We start from the raw sequence: 26,609 nt of genomic DNA, 5'->3' as shown, positions 1-26,609 counted from the left end.
TTAAGTATTGGAACAGGTTACCTAAAAGGCTGTGAAATTCTTATAATTGGAGTTTTTAAAAACAGGCTGAAAACACGCCTCTCAGCGATGGTCTCTAGGTATACTTGGTCCTGCTTCAGAGCAGGAAGTTGGACTTGACCGTGAGGTCCTTTATCTCTACACTTCTATGATACTGTAATTACTTGTTTTCTTTCTTCCATTTTTTCAAACTTAAGGGAGCATTAGACATACCTCAGGTTGTCAAATGTAAAACCCCCAAAACACACAACACATTAGGTAGAGATGGCCTAAACAAATATCAACTGTTTGATGATCTAGCCTTGATGCTGCAACTATCCTCCAAATTTCCACCCTACAATCTGTCCGTGTCTCCATCTGCTTCATCTTGGGTGCACATGAATCTTAAGGCTGACCCTGAAATTATACAACCTAGGACATCATCCATACAGACCAAAAGTAACTGGAATGTTACCTGGATTGCAGATAGCATTAGAAAAGCTGTTACCTTAATTTAGGATTATCAACGTTTTTTTTGAATTGTTTTACGTTGTTCAAAGTTTGTTCTGCTAACTCTCTGGATGGTTCCACAATTAATGCTTTTGGAGCATTAGGAAGGTTCTTTGTTTGAGCCACTTGTGCATTTCCTAGAGAAGAAAACATTTGCAGTTGAGAGAAAAGTTAAATTTCACATCTTTAAATTCATTGTTAGAAATAATTTTCCAGACTTTCCAGTTTAAAAAAAAAAAAAAAAATCTTGAGAATGCAACTTTTAAAGGCATTATTTACTACATTAAAAAAAAAAAATCATTGCTATAGCCAACAACTTTACTCATTTGCAGCTAGCAGATTTCACCTCCAGATGTATATTTGGAACTGAAAAAAGTGTAATTCCCCACTCAAAAACTAATCAGACCAAGACAAAATGTTCATATTAGCAATACAGCATGAACCATTCACTGGTCATCCTTTAATGGAAAATTGCTAATTCCTGAAGTGGGTGTCTTTTTATAATTAAGCTGAATTCCCATAGTTAGGAATTGGATATGCATCGACTAAATAGCTAAAACATGGCAACTTCACATTAAGTATTAGACTATATAGAGAGTTAAGACTTAGGATGAGATTTGCAAAGAAGTGCTCCACGTTAACCTAATTCTGCTCAACTGAAGTCAACGGTCAAGCATCAAGTGTCTTGAATAGGCACAATTAGGCCAATTCAAAGCCCTTCTGAAAAATCCCACTTAGTCTCCAGACTATCTGTGAGGAATTCTAATATTAATCCCTGCAAAAACATACCTGCCTGCTGCGATTTCAGAACATTTCCATCAGGAGCTTTGCAAAGAGCAATAAATCCATCCTTTGGTGGAAACTTAAAGTCGTCTTCACCAAAATTGAATTTCAATTCAGCATTCTGAAATAAATAAGTTTCACAAAACATTTCAGACATTGATTCTAGATATATATATATTGTCTTTATCAACACTTCCATAAAAAGATTTGTGGGAATCAGCCATAAGCTTATAGTAACATAGTAAAGATTTTTCATCTTTTAAAAACACATCTCCCCAAAAGTGAGTTGTAAACAGAGTTGAACATAAAATTGTCTGATGGAGAGTTTGGATTCATTTGTCTACCTCCTGCTCTTACTTGTGGGGTGTTTAAGATATTGGTTTTCTGAATCAATGTCTCCAATTTTAACTACGATTTAGACCCCTTATGAACTTCAATATTTCAACCATGCCTGCCTCATTGGGTAGTACTGCCTTTTAAACTGCATCAATAGATTTAAAGATATGATTCAGTCTTTGGCTGTCCTGAAAGTTCCACTGAAGGGACTTCATACATTAGACAGGCATCATATAAATGCTTTCAATTATTATAACATTTATTAAATCAGTGGAGAATGCTACAACAGTGCATTAGTGTAACATTAGGGTTGAGAATTTAAATTGAAGAGTTAAGGTTCTTAAAGTTTTCTCACTCACATTATACACTAGCATTTCTGGCTGTTCTTTTAACTGTTAAGTTACTGAACTGTATTATAGAGTAGGTGGACAACACAGTAGTGCGGAGAATTAAATGTTTAACTTTAAAATTGTAAAATGCAAACTTACACTAATTTGTTTACTGAATCTGAGGAAAGTTCAAACCCTAACCCTTCTACACAGTACTTCATTTCTGTGAGAGAACAACTTCATCAGCAGATTGCTGATAGAAAAGATGCAAGGGGCAGGGTGGCCAATGAGGGAGATAGTAACTGAGGCAAGAATGCACAAGATTTTATATAAATAGTCATTATGGAATATGATCAATATTTGATATTTAAAACTGGATTGGAACAATTCTCACGTGTGACAAATTCATAAGTTACCTTCAGAACACAGGCTGCAAAGAGTGCTTGGCTCTTTATATGTGGTGGGATTTCAAATGCAATGCCAAGGTCTTTCCCTGAGAACATAATACATTTAAAACACAATTAGGGTGAATTGTTCAGTTAGATTGTCAAAAAGGAGAAAATAAAATAAAATAAAAATGCGAATTTACCATTTTTGGAGAACTTGATTTGCCCTTTGTCTATATCCAGATAGCATCCAACTGTATCATGCATAGTGAATTCCTACAATGGAAGACAGATTGAGAACAGAACAAACTGATTTAGAGTAGTTACGTTGTTTAAAAAAAAAAAAAAAAAAAAAAAAAACAAAAAAAATTGTGCTCAGATTCTATTAATCTTCATAGTTTCCAACCCAAACAGCTTCAAAAGCAGATATCAAATTTAAATTTGATTAAACAAACAAGCCTCTCTGAACAGCACACACTTGTCCTGAAAATAAGTGTGTTAGAACAGACAAAACTGGCATCTTAACATTACAAGAAAGTTTGATTTTTACATAATTAGTTTGTTCATAAAACCAAAAATATATTTTGGATTAGATTTAAGTCTCAGTGGAAGTGCACTAAATATGGATTTATTAGACAAGCAATCTCAGTTTATGACAAACATGCAAGCCTACGTTCATACCAATTTATACAGGTACAAACAAGAGATTGCACTGAACATCTTTCAAAAATATTTTATGTAGCACCTCTTCAATCACCCTTGGGTTCTTATAAAGTACTTCAATTTTAGTAATCAGAAAGTATATATATTTTTTAAAATAGCTGCAAAAGCTGCAATGCATAAGCTTTGGACAGTTTACCAATAATATTAAAGAATTATTAAAATTGGGTTTCTGCTGAGCTACTTGGCTTCATATAAATTGTGTCAGAGGAATTCAGATAGGCATGTAAGCTTCTGAAGTTCACTACAATTTCAAAAAGACTAGAACAGAAACAGGAAAGAGGAAAGACCAGTTTTAAGGGGAAACAAAAATCCAATTCTCAACCGAACAGCTAAGATGTAAAAAGTTTAGATCTGACTGACTTCATTGTATTGGTATAGTGTGACAAAAAGAGCCCAGTAAGTGAAGCAATAAGGTAACGTGAAACAAATTCCTTAATTACTGCTCAATGCAATACAAGGTCCTCATTGTGGTGGTGGTGAATACCCATAAGCAGGTCAGTTGCATAGAGGCCAATGATGACAATGGAAAGAAAAGCGCCAGAAATAAGTCCAGAAGATGAGATTATTTCTTCACGCTATACATAGCTGTAAGTTTTAAGATGTGGGCGTGTTGGGTCAATATGTTTGTGTAAATAATATAAACATAAAAATTCCAGATTTGTGCTAATTCAATGCCTGGTTTTTAAAGCAGCAATCTATATTATATACACATACTGTACCATGTGTAACACAAATATTTTAATTTCTAAAACAGATGCTGTTATTTACTAGAAATGTTATTTCTAGCCACTTGATTGAAACTTACCTCACCATAACTGTCAAACTGTTTGTTGTGTGACTTCTTTCCAGTTCCACCATAGCCAAAGCCAAATTTGTCAGTGCCTAAACTCAAAATTAAACAAGGTCATTGTTACTGTTCAGGTTGCAGATCACAGATCCTTTTTCACTACCATCTCAAACTCAACTGTTTGGATTGCCATCATGCAAGGGAACAACACTTGCTCTTAAACAATTTTCATTGCCTTGGTGCACTCTTGAACACCAATCTCTAAGATAGCATGCTGACTTTTTCAGTCTCTACTCATCTACATTTTAAAACTATGAAAATAGAAACAGAAAATTAGAGTGTATCCCCCCTACAGGGGGATCTCTTCCTGCATGGATGAAAAGAGCTGCACATCCGTGGGCTTGCTCTCCCTCTAATGCAATCCCCACAGATGTCCCCTCTACTTGTTCTCTGGAAGACTGGAGCAGGAGATTATATGCCCTCTGTGACACGAACTCCTGTAGACCAGCTGAACTTCAGAATTTTCTATTTTATGAAGACAACTCACCCAAATCCAATGAAGCCTGCATAGTGGACCACCCAATTCTGCACAAGCCCTGGTCATGACAGGATACTTCATAATAGTATTTTCCTAAAACAAACCACACCACATACAACATTTAAATTTCAGTTTCATCAAAGCAGTTCAGCTTCATTACTTCAAGAGGAAGCCTGAGGATTTTTTTGGTAAAATATTAGTAAAACTGAACTTAAATATGCAAAAGTACATTTCTTCTTAAGGTCTTCAATCTGTGTAAGACTATGAGCCAGTGTACAGCCAGATCCATAGTGACTATTCTGAATGCAACCAACTTAAACGGAGGATAGTCGACAAGGTAGAAAGTCAAAGATATTCATGTTTCAGAAACTCAAATTGTTTTCAAAATGCATACTTAATCATTTTATAACTACCTTTAGTCACTCCTTTAGTTGCTCTGCATCCATGCCATTCCTTTACCTCTCTGCTTTGGCAACACAGACCATCTGATCCAATTGCTGAAGACGACAAAACAATGAGAACTTAAACATTTTAGAGTAGCTTTCATAAATGCTTCTCCTCTACAGGAGAGACCATAGATCTGAAAAGTAATTATGCCCCAACTTGAATCTAATTTATTCTTTATTCCTACCCAAAGGAAAAAAACCCACTATATTTTAACCCGCTTCCTATCCTTTGGAAGACAATCATAGTTCAATGATATTTTGTATTAACTGGCACTTAACCAGCATCTCTTCACAGACATGTTTCAGGTGTGAAGAGGTACAGCAAATGTGCACACAACTCCAAGTATGTGGTACAAGAACTGTTAGTGGTTGGACAGTTTTAGCATATCCTCTATTACAATTGTTAAGAAAACAGACAGAAATTCATCACAACTCATATGATGTTTGGTAACATGGTTCTATCTGCAAGAATTCTCTCGTGCCAGTGTTATTTATGGCTACACGGACAATGCAATCCTTAGCACACAGTACAACAATTATATATTCACTTCGCAAAGACACGAATGTTTGCCCTGCAACAAGCATAGCATGAAACTCCGCTCCATTTCAACCTAGGTCAAGTTGACATTTGATGTCAGCATGGAAGGCAAGTGTCAGACTGAAAAGTTTGTATCCTACTTTAATGCTGCTTTATAAAAATACATAGTGCTTAAAAATTGTTCAAACACTGCAGTTCCTTCACTTTGCTAATCCACTATTAAAATGGACAGAAACTTGATTCAGCCTTTTACGAAGAACTCATGTGGAGAAATGCTATGGCCAGGATTGTATCTGAACGCTGCTTTGACACTTCAATTTTCAACAAGAGTAATTTATAGATTGTGCATTCTTCTGTTACAATTATGATCACCTAGTCTGACCTTTGGCAAAACAGGCCAGAGAACTTCAGCCAGTAATCTCCACATTAAGCCATAATATGCCATAGTTCAAACAGAAGTTACCGAAAGATATCCAAGGTATGTCTATTACACTTAAAATGCTACAGAAGCACTGCTGCAGCATAGAGACTACCTATGCCGACAGGAAGGATTCGCTTGTTGGTGTAAGTAATCTACCGCCCTCAGAGGTGGAAGCGAGGAGGAATTCTTCCATCGACCTTGTGCTGTTTACACTTGGATTAGGTCAGTCTAGCTATGCTGCTCAGGAGTGGGGATTTTTCACACCCCTGAATGACATAGTTAAGCCAACTTAAATTTTCTAGTGTAGACCAGGCCCTAATCTTGACTCAGGCTAGGTCTATACTACCCGCCTGAATCGGCCGGTAGAAATCGACCTCTCGGGGATCGATTTATCGCGTCCCAATCGATCCTCGAATCGGCGCTCTTACTCCACCAGCGGAGGTGGTAGTAAGCGCCGCCGACAGAAAGCCGCAGAAGTCGATTTTGCCGTCGTCCTCACAACGGGGTAAGTCGGCTGCGATACGTCGAATTCAGCTACGCTATTCACGTAGCTGAATTTGCGTATCTTAAATCGACTCCCCCCTGTAGTGTAGATGTACCCTAAGAGGATTCAAATGCTGGAGAATCCACCATACTCCTAGGCAAGTCGTATCAATGGTTAGTTACTCTTGCTGTTAAAATTTTTCACCTTATTTCTAGTCTGAATGTGTCTAGATTAATCTTCCAAGTACTTCAAGTCATTATGCTGTGCCTTTGTTTTTTTGTCAGATTAAACAGAGAAACATACTATCAGAAATCAGGTACTTATAAACCTTACTGACTGATCACATCTCCTCTTAACCTTCTCTCGGCTAAAACTATTAAAAAAAAAAAAAGTTTCTCACCACAGGCATGATTCCAACCCCCTAATAATTCTCATCTCTCTCTGCTGAACCCTTGCCAGCTTTTCCCCAACATCATTTTTTGAACTGTGAAAATCAGAACAGGACACAGTATTCCAGTAATGATATCCCTAATGCCATGTTCAGAGATGATATCATCTCCCTATTTTTATGGGACATCCACCTGCTTATGCATCCAAGGATCACGTTCACTACTTATAACTCATCCGTTGGAACTGCCATATGGTAGATCCAATGTGGGCAACCATTCTACTCACATTTCATAAGCACCATCTGCCTTAAAGCCCTTTGTGCTAAACTCCGCCTCCTTGGTCTTGATAATGACCTTACTACCTTATTAAAAATTAGTTCTCAGCCATCACTATATAAAATTGATATACTGAAGGGATCTACATGATCCTGATTTCAGAGGAAGATTTAACATCTTCCTTCATCATGGAAAAAGTCACCCTCTCAAGGACAGGCAGCCTAAACTTTTAAAAGGTTTTTTTATTTTATTAGTAAAACACCATGACTAGAAAGATAATATTGTATTGTTGGTCCACATTTCACAAACTATTGTATCTTCATTAATATTAATATACATGGACAATACAGCAATATTAACTGTTTCATTTTTTTGTGAGTCTAAAAATGAAGCACTTCAGATTGAATTGTAATTTTGAATGCTTCCCATGGACCATAGCCAATCTGCTCTTCCTGTAAATCTGTTTTTGAGAATAAAGGACTCTATATTAAAAGTCAAATTAACTTGTAAAATTTAGAGTAACAATGAAATAAATAACCCATACAATACTCAGAAACATGCCACACTCCATCCCAAAACCAAGTCCTGCAGCGGATACCAAACAGCAGTTACAGATTTTGATCGGAACCCTGGAGCCTCTACTCTAGGTTACCTAGGGAGGTGGTGGAATCTCCTTCCTTAGAGGTTTTTAAGGTCAGGCTTGACAAAGCTCTGGCTGGGATGATTTAGTTGGGAATTTCCTGCTTTGAGCAGGGGGTTGGACTAGATGACCTCCTGAGGTCCCTTCCAACCCTGATATTCTACGATTCTAGTGAAAGATGCAGGCCTAGGTCTTTTATTTCCAGTTACATTCAAAATCAGCTTATACTTCTATTTACAGACTGCATTTTACAATTTAATAATACACCACTACCTCAATATAATGCGACCCGATATAACACGAATTTGGATACAACGCGGTAAAGCAGTGGTCTGGGGGGGGGGGGGGGGGGGGGAGGGGGGGGGGGGGGGGGGAAAGGGCAGGACTGCACACTCCAGTGGATCAAAGCAAGTTCAAGATTTTTTTGGCTCCTGAGGACAGCGTTATATCGAGGTAGAGGTGTATTTGTTACTCACTCTTACAGCATTGAGAAGACAACTTACCAAAAGCTGATCCTCTATCGTATGGGTTCATCTGCCATTTGTTGAGCACTATTTAAAATAAATAAATAAATAAAAATTAAAACCACCCCACACCAATAAGGTCAGTCAGTACAGTTAGCATTAAAATCTACAAGGTGTAAATATGTAAGTCGATGGTATTTTGGTACATGGTCTTACTGCATTTGAGTTCAGAGAATAAGTTCTTGAACTGTTAGGCCTAGATCTTCAAAACCATGACAAAAAGCCAGGAGGTTTGTGTCAGATAGAATATATTCTAAAAACATAACAAGGAATTTTGAATGCTGTTGCTGTACATGTTGAGTATTCACTTTTCAGGTATCTTGTATTGGCTAAAGTAAATATTCCAGTCAGTGTCATTTTAAATTTGTATTCTAGTGTATCTTTCAGAGAGACAGGTGTAAGAAGTCAAGTTTGATTTCATTCTGCAGACACCCAAAGCTATTTGTGAAGAGTTTGTGCACATACTACAATAAAAAGGGATCTTGTATTTTGCAGGTTTAAATTGGCCATTAAAAAAAAAAGTTTAAAAACAAAATTCCATGGCAATTAGATCTACAAGTCCTTTCCACATGCATTAAAGTGGTTTGGTTCTCAAGTAGGACCATTCTTCCCCCCCCACGCACTTGAACTGTCCCAAGTGCACCTGGGCTCAAATCGTAATTGGAGACTGAAAACTGTTGCGACATAAACACATTGTGACAGCTCCAAAGTCATCCCTACATTTTGTAGAACATACTATACATAGGACTTAATTAAATAAAGGCCCAAACTCTTTTTTTAATAAAAAAAAGAGCTGTACTTTAACTAAAACAAGAAATAGAATGAAATATATTCAGTTCCAATATTTCAAATGCCACAAGAATTATGTAGTTAAGTGAACGGACTTACCTGCCCCACCAGTTTTGATAGTTGTTTTCCCCTTTTTGCCTTCTTGCTGGTCCTTAAGTGTTTCATAAACAATCTGGATAACTGGGATGCTGAAAGCCTAAAAATACAGAGATCATTTGATGCATTTCTTCAGTATCAAAAGTTAAGCCACAAAAAATAAATTATGCACAAAAGACAGATGTTATCTTCCAATCCTTGTGTTTAAAAATCAAAGCTGTCTAGTCGTAAACCATTTTATTTGTTAATAGAAATGTTTAATTCTTAAGTAAACAAACACTGCAACACACCAAAACGCACCTCTCACGTCTGAATTGTATTAGTCTACATTAGGGTTGCCACCTTTCTAGTTGCACAAAACCAAACACCCTACCCTCGCCCATTCCCCGAGGCCCCGCCCACTACATTCCCCCTCCCTCAGTGGCTCGCTCTCCCCCCACCCTCACTCACTTTCACTGGGCTGGGTCAGGGGGTTGGAGTGCTGGAGGGGGTGTGGGCTCTACTGGGGGTGCAGGCTCCAGGATGGGGCCAGAAATGAGAGGTTCAGAGTATGGGAGGGGGCTCCAGGCCTGGGCCAAAGGATTTGGAGTGTGGGAGGGGGCTGCAGGTTGAGGCAGGGGGTTGGAGTGCAGGAGGGGGTGAAGGCTCTGGGTGGGGCTGGGGATGAAGAGTTCAGGGGCACAGAGGTGGGAGGGGGCAGGAGGCTCCACGTGCTGCTCTTGCCCGCAGGCATTGTTCCTGGGATTGCAGAGCCAGTGCTCAGGGCCGGGTGGCAGCTTGCAGAGCCCCATGGGCCCCCCCCGCCTAGGAACCAGACCTGCTGGCTGCTTTTGGGGCAAAGTGCGGTGCCAGCCAGGACAGGTAGGGACTAGCCTGCCTTGATGCTGCAACACCGCCGACCGGACTTTTAGCGGCCCAGTTGGCGGTGCTGACCGGAGCAACCAGGGTGCCTTTTCATCTCTCATCTACATACTCAAATTAAGCTTGTTTACTTACACCAGTCTTTCCACTCCCAGTTTCTGCAGCCTTGGGAGTGGGGGGGGTGGGGAAGAGAAGAGAAGGGATAAGGTGGAGAGAGGGGAAAAAGGGTTTTCAGAAGCTACATTAAATATTGCTCCATAATAAAACTATACCAATTTTTTAAAATTTATAGCACATTCACTTAAAATAAATAGTGAAGGCATAAGTTTAAAGTTTTCTATGGTACACATCAGTATAGGTTAATGCTTTCCATGTAAGGTAGAGCAAGACAGTAACATTTCCAGCAGACTTTCTGCTCTTCCGTGATTATAGGTGCTACAGACTAGTTTGTTTTTAACATAATTTAACTCATTTTTAATGTATTGATCTGGTTATGAGGAAAGGCCCTTCTTTTTGAGAAGACTTCCAACACATGATAAATAAGTACTCCATAAGAAGAGATTCCCTCAACTGCAAGTGTTTAATTGCTCCTCTTTCCACTGTAATGTACTATTTTTCAGCTTGTCTGACATTCACTACTCAAGGGTCGGTTTTTCCAATACTGTTGTACTGCATGAATGTAGTTTGTGAAGTGCTCTGGTGTCCTTTACAATGAAAGCCACTACATGTGTGTAATGTAACATTACTAAAGGTACCCAAGAGGGACTGTGTAGATGAGCGGGACGAACAACACTACTTGTGAGATAGTCTCATTTAGTTATCCAGAAATAATTGAGTACTAAAGCACTCTGAATTCTTTAGAGATGCGTGAATTTAAGCAACATCTTCAAAGCTTGATTTTAACCAATTACAAAACAAATTAAGAGCCCAAGAAAAAAAATACCCAAAATAGTGGTGTATTAAGAGAGGATACATTTTAAGTTTTATAATTTTTTATTTCTCTTTAGATTTCTAAAATAGAAGGACAAATCCTATATTCTTCATGCTCCTTTGACAATACAAACTAAGATATAAAGGATGACTCCATTATTATTGCTTTTGTTTCACCATTTCAGAGCAAGAGCTCTGAAAACATTAGTAAACTAATGCATCATTATGTCTAACAAATAAGAAGCGAGCAGCAGCATCTCACAAATGTAGACAAACTTGTTTGTCTTAGCTATTGGCTGAACAAGAAGTAAGACTGAGTGGACTTGTAGGCTCTAAAGTTTTACATTAAGGTTATGTTAAAAAAATAAATAATAATTGTACATTTGTAAGTTGCACTTTCACAATAAAGAGACTCCACTACGGTACTCATATGAGGTGAATTAAAAATACAATTTCATCTTTTTTACAGTGCAAGTATTTGTAATGAAAAATATAAAATGAGCACTGAACACTTTGTATTCCATGTTGTAATTTAAATCAATATATTTGAAAACATAGAAAAACATCCAAATACATTAATTGAAATTGATATTCTATTATTAACAGTGTGATTAAAACTGGTTAATGAAAAATTAACTAGATTAAAAAATCATGATCACTTGAGTTAACTGCAATTAAGTGACAGCCCTAAATTAAATGCAATTTTACATAACTGTGTTGCAATACAATCCACAGAACATAAAAAAGTGAGTTTTTGAGTAAATGGACTGTTTGATTATACCTTCTGATAAAGATTAATTGCATACTGTAACTAAGCTTTCACAAAATATGCTCCAAATTTGTTTGTCAGTGCTTACTTACCAGATTTAAATAATCCCTCTAGTGTACATTTTAAAACTGTAAAACCATTAATTTTATTTCTATGCAAACTGAACAGTTTAACATACATACCATAAGCACATCACCACCTCCTAGAATCAACGGGATAGACTCAGCTTGAATATCTGTGGGAAGACTGCAAAACCCTCAGCGTAAAACACAAGAGCTGACAGAGTAAAGTGTCAGTCCTCTTGCATATCAGATTACGGGAAGATTATAATTGCAAAAGGAGGTCAAATTAACCAATTTAGTCAATGTCATGAAGTGTTCAACCTGCAATGTATGAATTTTGTCCATACAAGCAGAAACGTATTCAAAGAAAACTGAACTAGAAGCTAGAAACAGGGAGAAGCCACAATTATGCAACCATTCAACTTCATTGGCAGCAGGATGAGACAAGCTAGCAAATAAGATGCCTAACACCTGAAACCCCAGTTTGAAAACCACTAACTTCAGTGATTAAGATATAGTAGTTATCTGGTTCAGTAAGCTCACCACAATTACAATGAAAGTAAGGCGAGAAAAAGAGCTTTTTGCAGAGAAAAAGGCATCATAACATTGGCTGCAATCAATACCTTACTGCTGACTTCCTCAACCTGGCTAACATCAGCTCCGCAATTACATTTATCAGATTTTTCAGTCATTCATGATAAAATGAATACAAGAGATGCAACCGAAGAATCGGATAAAAAGGAAAACGTGCATCTTTGCTGTTAAGTGAAGAGAGAGACTGGATATTTCAGAAATTAAATTACACATCACTGAGCGACAGACCAAATTTTGATGGAGATCTCCTGCTTATCAGATATCTAAGCACTCATACTTACAGCCAGTCCATCTCCTCCACAGCTTGAGCTATCTCTGGCATAACACCCATCTCTATCAGAAAACAAACAAACAAAAGCATTAGATCTCTCATCATAAGTCTGATGGCATTATTTTCAAATGCCAACCCTTCATGCAGTTCAAAAAGAAATAAAAGTGTTTAAATTTTTGTCAACACAGTACTGTCTCTTCTTTAGCACCAAAATGTTTTGCATGAAATATGTTACTTGTCCATTTCCTCTGTTATGGCTGACAAGGTAAAGTGAAGATGGCAGGACTCGTTTCCTTAGCCCCGCCTTTTTTAGTGCCCAATTTTATCCTTGATGTGCAAGTGTATCTCCACCTTGACATCAATATGAACTACATGTGCATATCAGAGGGTAGAATTTTTCTATGCTCCAAAATCTCAACTCTGACCATGACAGAGATGCAAGTTATTTTCTGATGAGCAAAGCTACCATATTATATGGGGACTCAGGTTTTTAGATTTCAGACCTTTACTCCCCCTATAGCAAGCACTAAAAGTGCCAAGGGCGCTCATCCATAAAATAGGAAACACCATATATCACATCACTCTACAGTGGCTTTGTCCAACTAAATGTAAACTAACAGAGGCTCTATTTAAGTATTTTTACAGTAACACTGACAAAATGAAAAAAAAAAAACAACAACGACATTTCTGTAACACAATGCTTGGTCTGTTTTCTTTCAACGTCCCAAATTCTCATTACTCCAGCATGAAGACAGGAACAGAGTTGCAGTGAGTTTACCAATGATGATAGGTCAGAGTGAAATAAATCTTTATTAAAAGTTTTTGCCCACATCCAATTCTGCTACAGAGGATTTTTAAAAGAAAACTATCAGACTATACACCAACTTCTGTGTCTGGTGGTTATGAATTATGCATAAGCAAACAGGGCAAACTCATAAGTTGATGGATGGACTCCATTACCTTCCCTCATGCAGTTCAATAAGGTGAATGAGATGCAAAGATCTAAACAAACCAGTTGATAGCATCATGTTGTCAGCCGGATTCTTCAGCTGCTGGCCCACCTCTCTGCATGCAAGTGCTCTGCGCTTAATTCTACATCTATCTAATCATGGAATGTGCCCAAACTTTCCAAGGCTAAGAACCAGAGGCATAAACAGTTATCTGAAGGGAGGTGGCTTGGCTAATTGGGGGTTCACAGTAGGCCAGTCTTGACCCATGACATTTAAGCAGCCAAAAAACCTCCCTCTGCTCAACACCAAGTTTTAAAACTATTCTAATCACTGTTGCATCTCAGCACCACTGATATTTGAGTAAGCCACTTTCGTATTTTAGTGCTATGTTTAAGTTGCTAGTGTCCTTTTAAACCAAGGTACTTCTATTTAAGAAACAAAAAATAGAAATATTCTACATTTCTTTTTGAAAAATAAAAGGAATGACCCTAATTTCCTAAACAGTTAAATAAAATTCTAACTATATTTTCAAGTTGCCTGCTCATAAACTTCTGACTGTTAGTTGCTTCAACACAAAAACTTGATGCGGGATTTAAAGAATTCTGAGGCAAAATACAAGACTCAAGAAAGATGTGCAAACTCCTTGCAAGGAATGGCGATGCTTAGCTGTACCAAAGCACTATATTGATTGTATCTAGTTCTACGGGGAGGGATAGCTCAGTGGTTTGAGCACTGGCCTGCTAAACCCAGGGTTGTGACAAGTTCAGTCCTTGGGAGGACCACTTAGGAATCTGGGGCAAAAATCAGTACTTAGTCCTGCTAGTGAAGGCAGGGGGCTGGACTCAATGACCTTTCAGGGTCCCTTCCAGCTCTATGAGCTAGTTAGATAATAAAATTAATATATGGAGAGATACCAAATCTGAAGTTTATAATTGAAGACCACATAAACAACGTGACAGTCTCAAATAATGAGGTTTCACAACAGCAACAGTAGGTTCCCCCTCTCAAAATAGAAATGATTTTTCAAGCTAAACTCTCATCATAAAGTATCAGAGGGGTAGCCGTGTTAGTCTGAATCTGTAAAAAGCAACATAGGTCTGTTGCTCTCATCATAAAGTACATTATAGAGCAGGGCTGCCCAGAGGACTCAGGGGGCATGGCGTCTTCGGCGGCGGGAACCCCCGCCACCGAAGACCCAGAGCGGAAGAAGCACCAGGGGCCCGGGCCCCGCGAGAGTTTTCCGGGGCCCCCAGAGCTAGTGAAGGGCCCCGCTCCAGGGGTCCCAAAAAATTCTCAGGGGGGCCCCTGCGGGGCCTGGGGCAAATTGCTCCACTTGTCCCCCCTCTGGGCGGCCCTGTCATAGAGCCATGAAATTTTAGCTTAGTCTTTGGATCATTATGTCTAATTCCTGGATTAAAGTTATGCAAACTTCATGATATGGAGAAGAATTTCTGATTTATTCCATGGTGTCCAAAGATACAGTTAGCATTACAGGAGAGCCCTGAAGGACTCTATAGTAAATCTCTGCAGTGAAGTAGAGTTAAAGTACCAAATATCAAAAGTCTTCTTGTGAATATGATTTTGTTTTTCTTGATAATTTTCATCTGTCAATATTAACACATTTTAAGATTCCATGAAATTATGTATTTTAATGTATTGGAAGGGTGCTCAGGCCAGGAGTTGACACCTAATAGTATAAAATAAAAAAATAGCTACAGTCCACTGTAGTGTGGAATTCAGCTATCATAAAACAGTTTACAGAACACTGAAGTGGGGGGGAGAAGAGAGATATCTGACAAATATTTACATGATATAACCGTATAGTCAGCACCTACTTGAAAAACTCACAGCCCTTCTATGCTATGTGAAAAGCTACCCCCTTGATTTAATTAGCACTAATTTGTAACAAGTCAAATTATATAAGGAATATCACACCCAACTGCAGCCAGCCTGGCCTAGGCCCTTATGACTCCTGGGAGTGAAGAAAACTCGTCATCCTCAACCCAAGGTCAAGGGGCCGCTGTAGCGAAACGCGCAGCAATAGCCTACAGGTAGCTGTTACTGACACCGACCTTTACTGTTTTTCTTACCTCATCACAATCTGCTACCCCCAGAAGTCCCCGTCCCCCCCTCGGGGGTAGCAGCCTGTGAGCTACACCAGCCCCCCGCGCTCAGCGCGGCGAGGAAAGCGGGCTGCCCTAGGCCCCTGCGCGACGGGCCTGAGCCAGAGCAGATCCTGCTTCCTCGGGGGACAGCGACACCTACGCGCGGCTCCCTTGGGGACCACGTAACAAGGGAGTCTGCGGCTCCTTATCGGCCCCCTCCCCGGCGCGGGCTCCTGGCTGGGCCCTTGGCTCCGGCTCGCACTCGCTGAGCCGGCCTTCCCCCGGCCCACTCCCCTGCCGCACCCGCTGTCTGGGAACCCCCTGGCCGCCCGGTGCCACATACCGGAGAAAGCCGCCATCTCGGCGCCACGCAGACTGCGTTGTGAGCCGCCCACTGCCGAGAGCGCGTAGAGCCGGTCCCCACGCTTTATCCCTCCGGGCTGCTCCGCGGCCAGACCGCACCGGTTCCGGCTGCGGAAATCACCCGGGCCGAGTGAGTCCGCCCTGAGTCCCCAAACAACCTAACTGAGTCTGTCCTGAACCGTGACCTGGGGCTCCAGCCGTGACCCAAACCCCGAGCCTAATCCGAGCCGCTCCCTGAGCGAGCCCCTGGCTTGAGTTGTAACCCGGATCGCTGGCTACCGACCAACCCTCAAGCTGAGTTCCTGGTCCGGATCCTCACCCAGTACCCTGTCCTGTCTGACCCCGACCCGACCCGACCCTGCCCTGACCGACTCTATCCCTCACCCGGACTGGGGCTGGACATGACCCCCCTGACCAGTCCGAACTATGAACCCTCACCCTGACTAGCCCAGACTGACCCTGATCATGAACCCTGTACCTAATCCAAAACCAAGACCATGACATGGATTTTAAATCGGCTGGTAAGCCTGAGACTATAAACCAAACTGAGCCCAAGTTCTGAACCGTCAGTCAGACTCAGTGTTGCCCACACCAAGAGTTCAAAACTGAAGAGTCAGACTCCCAATCTGAAATTATTAATTTGAAAAACTGGTTCTTTTTGCCACAACTTCAGGGTAACTGCACTCTGTGTTCCAAGTCATCATCTCTCTTGGGCAGAGACTGTACATTGTGATATTTGCTACAAAACGGACTGCCTAAAAAGGGAAGTGCCTGTACTTCACTTTCTTGATAAGGGCTATGGCCTGTAGTTATCAGTTACCACACAGATTCTTCTAAGCAAGTACATTTATTCTTAAGAAAAAATTTTACAGAAAAAACACATTAAAACAATAATAAAATCTATCTACATGCATGCTATAAAGCTTACTAGTAGTCACCCAACTCGAACCTAGGGCTCTGGTAAGTTTTAGTCCTTCAAAACTCACAACTGGGTTTCCCCCTTAGTTATGAGTTCATTAGTCTATGGACTTGTCTACATTGGCACTTTACAGCGCTGCAACTTTGTGTGTGAAAAACTTTGTGAAAAAACACCCCCCTGAGCGCAGGGGTTAGGGCTTGGGCTTGGGGCGCGGCCTTATCTCGAATGGCTCCCGGTAAGCGTCACAGTGGGGCTAGGCAGGCTGCCTGCCTGTCCTGGCTCCATGCTGTGCCCAGAAGTAGCCAGCAGGTCTGGCTCCTTGGCAGCGAGGGAAAGAGGCTCTGTGGCATGCGCTGCTCTCACCCGCAGGCACCGCCCCTACCCCCGGCCAATGGGAGTGCGGAGCCGGTATCGGGCAGTGCATGGAGCCCTCTTTCCCCTCCCACCTAGGAGCTGGACTGGCTGGCTGCTTCCAGGGCGCAGTGTGGTGCCCCAGGACAGGTATGGGACTAGCTTCTGCAGTGCTGACCGGAGCCGCCAGGGTTCCTTTTTGACCAGGTATTCTGGTCAAAAAACGGACACCTGGTCACCCTACTTGTCTGGCATATTTTAAATACAGCCTTTTGAACTCCCAGGTCTCACATCTGTCACATCTCACCTCTGGAGGGGTTATATACAATCGCAGCCCAAAATAATACATAAACCATACATAAAATAATATGGTCTTCCAAAGATATTGCAGGAAGTTGTATTATCTGTCACACTTTTTATTTGCCCTTTGTTTTTTATCTTTTAGTATATATTCAGATCAAATTTTCAAACTTTTTTCCATAACCATGAGAGCTAGAATCACACTTTTATCACTCGAATTAAAGCTAAGATTCTCACATAATCACAGTATTCTGGGAGCTAGGGTTTTAAGAAAAAATATCAAATATAATGAGAATTGCAATAAAATTTAGAGAATTAGTAACACTGCTCATCTAACCCAAATCTGAAACTGAACTCTTTACCTGAACCTAAACCCAAACTATCTGTTTACAATGAGTATTTTGTCTTTAAATTATGCAATTATTGTCACCTCTAGACAACTGGACTGGTGTAGTCTGGTTTCATAGTTATTTAATCTTCTATAACAGCATGTTTGTTTGAAAGTATCTTTACTTACACATATGGAATTCTAACATGTTTTTAGTAACATATTACTGAAGAAGTCCTTACTCAACTTTTACACAAATGTACTCAGTTTCTACACAGTCATTATTCAAGCAAACTCCTATTGACAAGAGTGAAAACCTCTGGATTTGGCACTGTAAGTATAAGATTAACGCCAGACTGGGAACAAAACAAGTGTAACTCCACTTCACCAGTTTACATTAGTGGTGAATTTGGCCCATTATAAGTTAGTTTATGGAAGAGAGAGCATAGCATCATGGTAATTCCCTACTGTTGTTAAACTGATACACAGAATGTTTAACTTCCATTGGGACTGTCCTCAGAGAGAGGAAGAAGGCACTTTGGTTTAGATCTCATCCGAAGGACAGCATCTGTAACAATGCAGCATCTCCTACTACTGCATTGTATCATGAATAGTGGCTAAACTAATTCCTGTCATTGGGAATTGAGTTCAGAGCCTTCTGTCCAAGTGTGTTACCATTTGGGGCATACTGACTATTACTGGCTTATGCTGATGAAATATGAGATAGGAAGTATTATATTAGAAATAATGCAATAAGTATATTAGTACCTTAATACCAGATTTCATTTGTGTCATCAATGGTATTATTTTGGGTCCTTTTTGGAAGTTGTCTTTTAATAGTAACCAAAGGCCATGGAATCTAGGTTCAAAGGGGCATCAGTTTCATCTCTGCTATATTTTTGCAGTTATATTCAGATCAGATCAGTTTAATATAGTTCTTTTGTATGATGTTAATTATTTTCTGGTTTCTCTTATTTTGAACATGGACATTACAGTGGTTAGTTCATTTTCTATATAATCTATCTTCTTCATCATCATCATCATGGTCTGCCTTGCTTTTGGATCAGAAGATATGATACTAATGCAATTATTTGTTTAAAAGATGCAGTGCCCATGTGAAGCCCTTGCAGAGCTCCTTGACAGATTGGAGCCTATAGCTCTGAAGGAGAAATTTACTGTGAACTTCATATAGTTCTTGTAAACTATGAGCAGCGGACTGATACACTGCTGATGTTACCATTTTACCTTGCTAAACATAATTCAACTAAAAAATATTCAGCAAAATAAACAATGATTAATCAGTAGTAATTTCTTCTCAAATGGAACTATTTCCTTAATGTTTAACACAAGCTATCTAACAGCACAGAATGCTAGGTCTTGTAATTTCACACTTTTGTCAGTATCTAAAACTAGACCACACAGATAACTACAAATTAAAAAAAGAGGTTATTAAAATCATGCTAAAATAGAAAATAAGATTAGCAGTGAGGTGTGAGCTCATTTTCGTTCTGTCCTAAGAAGACTTCATTATCGAAAAATACTATACACACAATTGTTTTTTTAAATTGCCATTTAATTTATTAACTTCTTTGTGTTTTGCTCCTAAATTAATGCTGCTACCTGTCCCAATGATTTTGCATTCTAGGGTGCTGATCCTGTAACATGACCATGGCGGTGGTAGACCTCTGTGCCTAAGCAAAGCCCTGCTGATACACTGGGGCCTGAGGCCAAGCTCCTGAAAGGTATTCAGACCCCTAACTCCCAATGAAATTGGAGGTAGGGGCCTAAATACTCAAATAAATATGCTCTCTCTTCCATAAAGATGCTGGGACCTTTGGAAAGCATTTTGGCCCCATCTCCTTACAGAGCAAAAGGCTTTTGGGCGAGCCCAACTTGCTCTACGCAGACAGCAGCGGAGCGGAAAGGGTTAAACACCTCTCTTTTCCTCCCCCCGCCCGCCGGTTTGTCCGCTGCCGGGCGCCGTAGCGGCTGTAGCAGCGATCCGGGTCCGGGCTGAGCATGGCCGCTGCCTGGGGGAGCTGGGAGGAGGAGGTGGAGGTGGAGGTGGAGGCGGCCGATGTCAGTGGGGAAGAGGAGGAGAACATCCTCTACGACCTGCTCATCAACACCGAGTGGCCGCCGGAAACCGAGGTGCAGGTCAGTCCCCCTGTCCCCCCACGCCGGGTGGAATGACCGTAGGTGGGGTGGGGAGGCGGATGGCCACGTAGAGCCCTGCCAGGCGGGGGGAAGGGAAAAGGGGCGTGTGGATGGCGGGGTCTCCCCACCCCAGCAGTGGGGGGGGGGACTTGGGCTCACGTTGAGGCATCTTGCACGGATGAAATTTGCAGGCACGCAGCAAAACCTTTCAGCCGGACAAAATGAGACCAAGCCCTAACATTAATCCTGAGTGAGGGGATTCCTTCTCTCCAAGCTGCTGAGGCCACCCTTATATGCAGCGGATCATAAATCCATAACGAGCAGCCAGGCACGTCGGACAAAACACCTGTACAGTACCACTGAATGCTGCTCCCAGTGAGAGGGAGAAGTGAGTTCCCTCCAGTTTGTCATCTCACTTTGGCATGTGTGCTGTTTCGGTCCCAGGTGCAGGAACAAATGTTTATAGTGTGGGTGCTGAAAGCAGTTGAATGCAACTGTAAACCCAATATATAATAAAACAGGGGTACTTGTGGCACCTTAGAGACTAACAAATTTATTAGAGCATAAGCTTTCATGGACTATAGCCCACTTCTTTGGATGCAACGCAAGTTTATGCTCTAATAAATTTGTTAGTCTCTAAGGTGCCACAAGTACTCCTGTTCTTTTTGCGGATACAGACTAACACGGCTGCTACTCTGAAATCTATATATAATGGAAACCACTTTAAGCCAGGGCAGCACCCTTAGTACTAGCACCTATGGTTTTAGGTATTTTTTAAAAATCTCTTGTCCTTTTTATACCATTAACAAATATTGATTAGGTTTTTACTTCTTAACAAACATACAGAGAGTTGTCAGGGAGAAGTATTCATTGTGTAATTTACTTTGGGCATGATCTCCAGAAATATTAAATGCTCACAGCACCAAAGGACTCAGTGGGAGTTCTTATGAAAACCAGGCCCTCTGTCAAGTAAACAGTGTATGATGCAAATGAAATTATTTTGTATTAAAGCTCTGGCAGGGTTTGATACATCTGTAATGTGTACTGAGTGTGGAGGACATGAAATACTTGGTGTGTTTACAGAGCTTGTAATGAGTAGATATCACAGCACAAAGTTTGGCTAAGCATTATTTCAAATTCACAAATTAGAAAATTGTTATGGTTGAAGTTCTGTTTGTTCTGCATGGACCACTAGAGAAACCTTGGCCCTTTTCTATGGTCAGCGAATAGTGGTTTGCTCTTGTATCCTTGGGGACAAATTTTCCATCTCTTCTTTTTCTGTTCTTTCCCTCACTTTGTGCTGTCGGTTGTCCATCTGTCTGTCTTCCATCACAGAGGTTGCACTTCGGCTCTGAAGTTATTTCTTGTATTTATGTTGTGCTTTCAAATCCTGTGTGTGTAAAATTATACATACACACATGTATAAAATCATGCCAATTATTGTAATTCCTTTGCCCCCTGCTTAAAACTGACAACTTGTTGAAAATATTTTCAGCTCAACATAGAATACAGGTAAACACTTAATGATTTACTGATACTTCTTGGAAACTTTTTATTTGGGAAATAATTGAGCAAACAGCGTTCTGATTTCTGCTTCTTGGTTATGGATACTAAGAACATTCCCATGAAAACTGTATTTTTATTTACTAAGAGTTCATTTCCATCTATTGCTTCTTTCAAGATGTCTGTTAAATGAACAGTCACTGGGAATTGTGATATTGCCAATTAAGGACTCAGAGTTCAGTTGGGCAACATGCTATTGGTGAAGATGAACAGTCAACCACATGCAATGTTAAATTAAAACATCAATAATTAGGGAAGGAGAGAGAAAACAGTACAAATGCTAACTGAGTAACTTCATGCCTAAAAAGCAACAAGTCTGGGGAGGGCCTAGATATAATGGCAAATCAGGATCCCGATCTATTGATTGCCTATGCTTATACAGGGATTCCCACAAATAGAGTTTATTGCAGAACTGGGGCCTAAATGAGCCAATAGTGCAATGTTATTTTAGGGCAGTCAATTAATCGCAGTTAACTCACACAATTAACTAAAAAATTAATTGCGATTAATTGCAGTTTTAATCGCACTGTTAAACAATAGAATACCAATTGAAATTTATTAAATATTTTTGGATGTTTTTCTACATTTTCAAATATATTGATTTCAATTACAATACAGAATACAAGGTGTATAGTCTTCACTTTATATTACTTTTATTACAAATATTTGCACTGTAATATGATAAACAAAATAAATAATATTTTTCAATTCACCTCACACAAGTAAAGCAATGTCTTTATTGGGAAAGTGCAACTTACAAATGTAGATTTTTATTTTGTTACATAAACAAAAACAAAATAATGCAAAACTTTAAAGTCTACAATTCCACTCAGTCCTACTTCTTGTTCAGCCAATTGCTAAGACAAACAAATTTGTTTACATTTACAGGAGATAATGCTGCTGGTTTCTTATTTATAATCTCATCTGAAAGTGAGAACAGGTGTTTGCATGGCACTTTTGTAGCTGGCATTGCAAGGTATTTATGTACCAGATATGCTAAACATTTATATGCCCCTTCATGCTTTGGCCACCATTCCAGAGGACATGCTTCCATGCTGATGACTCTCGTTAAAAAAATAATGTGTTAATTACATTTTGGACTGAACTCCTTCGGGGAGAATAGTATGTCTCCTGCTCTGTTTTTCCCGCATTCTGCCATATATTTCATGTTATGGAGTCTCGGATGATGACCCAGCACATGTTGTTCGTTTTAAGAACACTTTCAGTGCAGATTTGACAAAATGCAAAGAAGTTACCAATGTGAGATTTCCATAGCTACACCACTCAACCCAAGGTTTAAGAATCTGAAATGCCTTCCAAAATCTGAAAGGGATGAGGTTTGGAACATGCTTTCAGAAATCTTAAAAGAGCAATGCTCCAGTGTGGAAACTACAGCACCCAAACCACCAAAAAAGAAAATCAGCCTTCTGCTGGAGGCATCTATCTTAGATGATGAAAATGAACATGTTGGTCCAAGCTGCTTTGACTTGTTATCAAGCAGAACTTGTCATCAGCATGGATGCCTGTCCTCTGGAATGGTGGTTGAAGCATGAAAGGACATATGAATCTTTAGCGCATTTGGCATGTAAATATCTTGCGACGCTGGCTACAACCGTGCCATGCAAACACCTGTTTTCACTTTCAGGTGACATTGTAAACAAGATATGGGCAGCATTATTTCCTGCAAATGCAAACAAACTTGTTTGTCTGAGCGATTGGCTGAACGAGTAGGACTGAGTGGACTTGTAGGCTCTAAAGTTTTACATTGTTTTATTTTTGAATGCAGTTTTTTTGTACATTTGTAAGTTCAGCTTTCATGATAAAAAGATTGCATTACAGTACTTGTATGAGATGAATTGAAAAATACTATTTCTTTTGTTTTTTACAGCACAAATATTTGTAATAAAAAATAAAGTGCGCACTGTACATTTCGTGTTCTGTGTTGTAATTGAAATCAATATATTTGAAAATGTAGAAAACATTCAAAAACATTTAAATAAAAGGTATTCTATTATTGTTTAACAATGTGATTAATTGCACTATTAATTGTGATTAATTTTTTAATTGTGCAGTTAATCAAGATTCATTTTTTTCATCGCTTGATAGCCCTAGTTATTTTTCATAGCTTCTGACATACAGGGGAAATGCATTAATCGTTAGAAAACATGAATAAAAATCTACCCTGACTGTTGAAATTCATAAATGTAGTTTTCCTTTGGTCCTTGAGGCTGGGCTATGTTTTTAGATGCAGGATGAGATACAATATATTTTGAGCCAATTAACCTTTATATTGCACCTCTAATTTTGTTAAATTGTTTGTTTGAAAGTCCAATAGTAAACTGAAACATTTTTATTGATTAGAATTCCTTTTGTAGGTCAGTAAGCATAATTTCTAATCAAATCGGAAAACATATTTCAAGGTGCACTCCACTTTATTAAAGATTCTAGAAACAATTGAGGGAAAGGCAATAACTGATCTCAGTGGTTCAGCAAACATTTACACATGGGAATGGTCCTATTTACTTACTGTGAAAGTTTTCAAGATTGGGTCATAAGGATGTTCATAGTGGGTCAGACCAAAGGTCCATCTAGCCCAGTATCTTGTCTTCTGGCAATGGCCATTGTGCAATGTAAAAATGGGAGGCTTTTTGAAAATTTAATTTTTGCAATTTATTTCTTTGGCATTATTTTAGGTCATCTTAAAAAGGGTGTGGAGACTTTCAGGGAAGATAACATGTGGTGCTAGAAATGTGCCTTTAAGGTCTTAGGAGAGACCTTATGTATCCTGATTGTTTCTCTGTAAATATTTTCTCAGGGTGATTCTGTTTCTGCCTTAAGATACTTAGACTATGCTACAGTTTTAATTAGATGATCACGTTATTTTTCCCCCACAGGACTCCTGCCTCATTCAGTGCACAGTGGGAATGAATCAGAGTTGTGCCATGAATGAGACTGTTGTCTGTAGGGGACCCCTACTTTATTATTATTATTATTTTTTTTTGCAAGAGTTGGAAGGTGTATAGTGAAAGAGGCAAGAGGAGAAAGGATGGTCATGTGGTAAAGACAGTGAATGCTGCCCTGGATAATTGGATTCTAGCCTTGCCTTTGCCACAGATGCTGTGCAAGTAATTGAAACAAAACTTCCTAGGTGGCTGCTGTATATTCCAAATTTTTTCGCTGCCTAACTTTAAACATCTGCCATCTGACTTGCAGAAGTGTTGACTGTTCACAATACAACTAAAGTTAATAGGAGCTGTGCTCTGAATGTAGTAAAAAGTATAAAATGCTAAGAATTCTGAAAAATTAGGTGTAGGTTTCTCAAAGTGGAAACCAAAAATTAGATAACGTTTTTGGCTTTAATCTCTGTACTTTGCTTCTCCATGTGTAAAATGGTGACAGTAATACAACCACCTCAGCGGGGTGTTGTGAAGATAAACTTATTAGTGTTTGTAAATAACCAAGATACTGTGATGAGAGCTCCACAGAAAAGCCCATGAGGGCTTTCTGTATTCAATGCAGGGTTTGGATAGTGTGTAATAATGCATGAGGCCATACATACGAGGATAAACAAGAAATATTGAATAGTTAACCATTCACTGAACACTGTTCATTCTGTGCACTGAATGAAGCAGGGGTCCTGTGGGGGGAAAAATGTATTTGATCATGTAATTTAAAGACTGCATGATAATGCTTAAGCATAACCTGTCATAAGGAGACTGAATTTTATGGTTGCCCAGGTAACCTTAATTCTGGCATTTCCTAACTTTTGCATGCTTGACTTTTCAACTTTTTGTATTCTTTTAAGGTAATTTTTATGAATGCGTGTTAGGCAGCCAACAAACATCAATGCTAAATGGATATATTGTCATTGCAAAAGTAGATACAACTCATGTATAGATTTGCTCGAACAGAATAAAATTTGAAGCTTGTCCATCAAATATGAATGAATCAGAAAGGAGGTTTCCTAATAGGTTGGAAGATGGGTTTCTCTGTAACTATATGGTGTATGTAATTCCCAGTGGAGCTACGTTAAAGGGAGAGTAAATTCTAGTGTTCCTAATATGAGAGTAAGTTACTCACTTTTAGGAATTAAACAGTTGAAGAACAAGTGTACATAGTTTAAGTTCAGAAGTGGATGCTGTAAACGTTCAAAAAAGTACTCTAAAAGTAATGGGGAGAGACTTGCAAAAGTGCCTCTACAGAGTTGTTGACACTGTGAAAAGTATTTCTTTAAAAAGCTTTGCAAACTTTAAATAAAAAGAAACTATACCTTAAGCCAAGATTTTCAAATCGGGAGCCTAGAACTTAGGTGTCTGAATATGCATGCATTTAGACACGTAACAAGTGGCCTGATTTTTCAGAAGTGCTGAATATCCCACAGTTCCCATTGACTTCAAAATATGGACTCGGAAACCTAACTTTGGGCATTCATTTTTGAAAATCATAGCCTTAGGAATTTTTATTTTTATTTTTAAATATTCCAACCTTTGTCACTGGCATGATTGTCGTAAAACCATCTGCTCCATTAACCTAATCGTTGATCTAAGAGTAGTTGTACTTCCTTCCTTCACTCTCCTTCAATTTGTGGTGCTGTGAGATTTTGACTAGCGAACAACATCCATATGTGAATGGATATTTATTGACTTTAAGCCAGTGGCTTTCAACCTCTTTTTAATTTGCAGGCCCCTAAAAAACTTTAAATGGAGGTGTGGGTTCCTTTGAAATCTTAGACATAATATGCAGATTCCCAGGGGTCTGTAGGACACAGGTTGAAAACCACTGCTTTAAGCTCTGCTTGTGATGTCTTCCTTTCCTCTTAATCTGTGTTGTCCCTCTATTCTCTTACTCCTTTTCATTTCTGGTTTAAATCTCTTCCTCCTTCCTTTTCTTTTTCTTTGAGAAGTAGTCTCATCCTCTTTTTATAGGCAAGAGCACTTATCCCAAGTTCTGTTATCTCTCCCCTCTCTTTGGATCTCCCTTTTGGTTGTGTGTACTTTTCCTTTCTTGGTTCTCTCCTGTAATGCTTTCCCTTTTGTCCTGGCTGATTATATTGCTTCCTCCTCTTGCTATGTAGCTCTCCTGCACTGCTCCTTT

At 39.4% G+C, this 26,609-nt stretch overlaps 2 protein-coding genes across 4 annotated transcripts in view; one reads left to right on the top strand and one right to left on the bottom strand.

The window, feature by feature from the left end:
- Positions 1-15,988, bottom strand: part of DDX1 (DEAD-box helicase 1) — a 34,795-nt gene extending 18,807 nt beyond the window's left edge. For 2 of the 3 annotated variants that reach the window (XM_034766537.1, XM_034766534.1), the window contains exons 1-13: positions 15,878-15,988; positions 12,490-12,541; positions 11,735-11,798; positions 9,989-10,018; positions 8,996-9,092; positions 8,087-8,134; positions 4,803-4,886; positions 4,399-4,482; positions 3,870-3,946; positions 2,545-2,617; positions 2,372-2,448; positions 1,297-1,411; positions 506-644 (exon numbers count right to left, since the gene is read on the bottom strand). In XM_034766537.1, coding sequence (XP_034622428.1) covers positions 506-644; positions 1,297-1,411; positions 2,372-2,448; positions 2,545-2,617; positions 3,870-3,946; positions 4,399-4,482; positions 4,803-4,886; positions 8,087-8,134; positions 8,996-9,092; positions 9,989-10,018; positions 11,735-11,798; positions 12,490-12,541; positions 15,878-15,893 — 956 coding nt within the window. In that variant the 5' untranslated portion in view covers positions 15,894-15,988. Of the gene's footprint in view, positions 1-505; positions 645-1,296; positions 1,412-2,371; positions 2,449-2,544; positions 2,618-3,869; positions 3,947-4,398; positions 4,483-4,802; positions 4,887-8,086; positions 8,135-8,995; positions 9,093-9,988; positions 10,019-11,734; positions 11,799-12,489; positions 12,542-15,519; positions 15,645-15,877 lie in introns of those variants that run through there. The other variant, XM_034766536.1, reaches the window with a different exon arrangement.
- Positions 15,989-19,799: 3,811 nt separating this feature from the next.
- NBAS (NBAS subunit of NRZ tethering complex) overlaps positions 19,800-26,609 on the top strand; it is a 343,164-nt gene continuing 336,354 nt past the window's right edge. The window contains exon 1 of the mRNA XM_034766908.1: positions 19,800-19,952. Within this exon, the coding sequence (XP_034622799.1) occupies positions 19,815-19,952 (138 nt within the window). The 5' untranslated portion in view covers positions 19,800-19,814. The remainder of the gene's footprint in view (positions 19,953-26,609) is intronic.

The sequence above is a fragment of the Trachemys scripta genome, chromosome 3 (assembly GCF_013100865.1).
Source record: "Trachemys scripta elegans isolate TJP31775 chromosome 3, CAS_Tse_1.0, whole genome shotgun sequence".
Taxonomy (NCBI): Eukaryota; Metazoa; Chordata; order Testudines; family Emydidae; genus Trachemys; species Trachemys scripta.
Note: the sequence above shows the minus strand (reverse complement) of the source record. Positions and strands in the feature narration are given on the sequence as shown.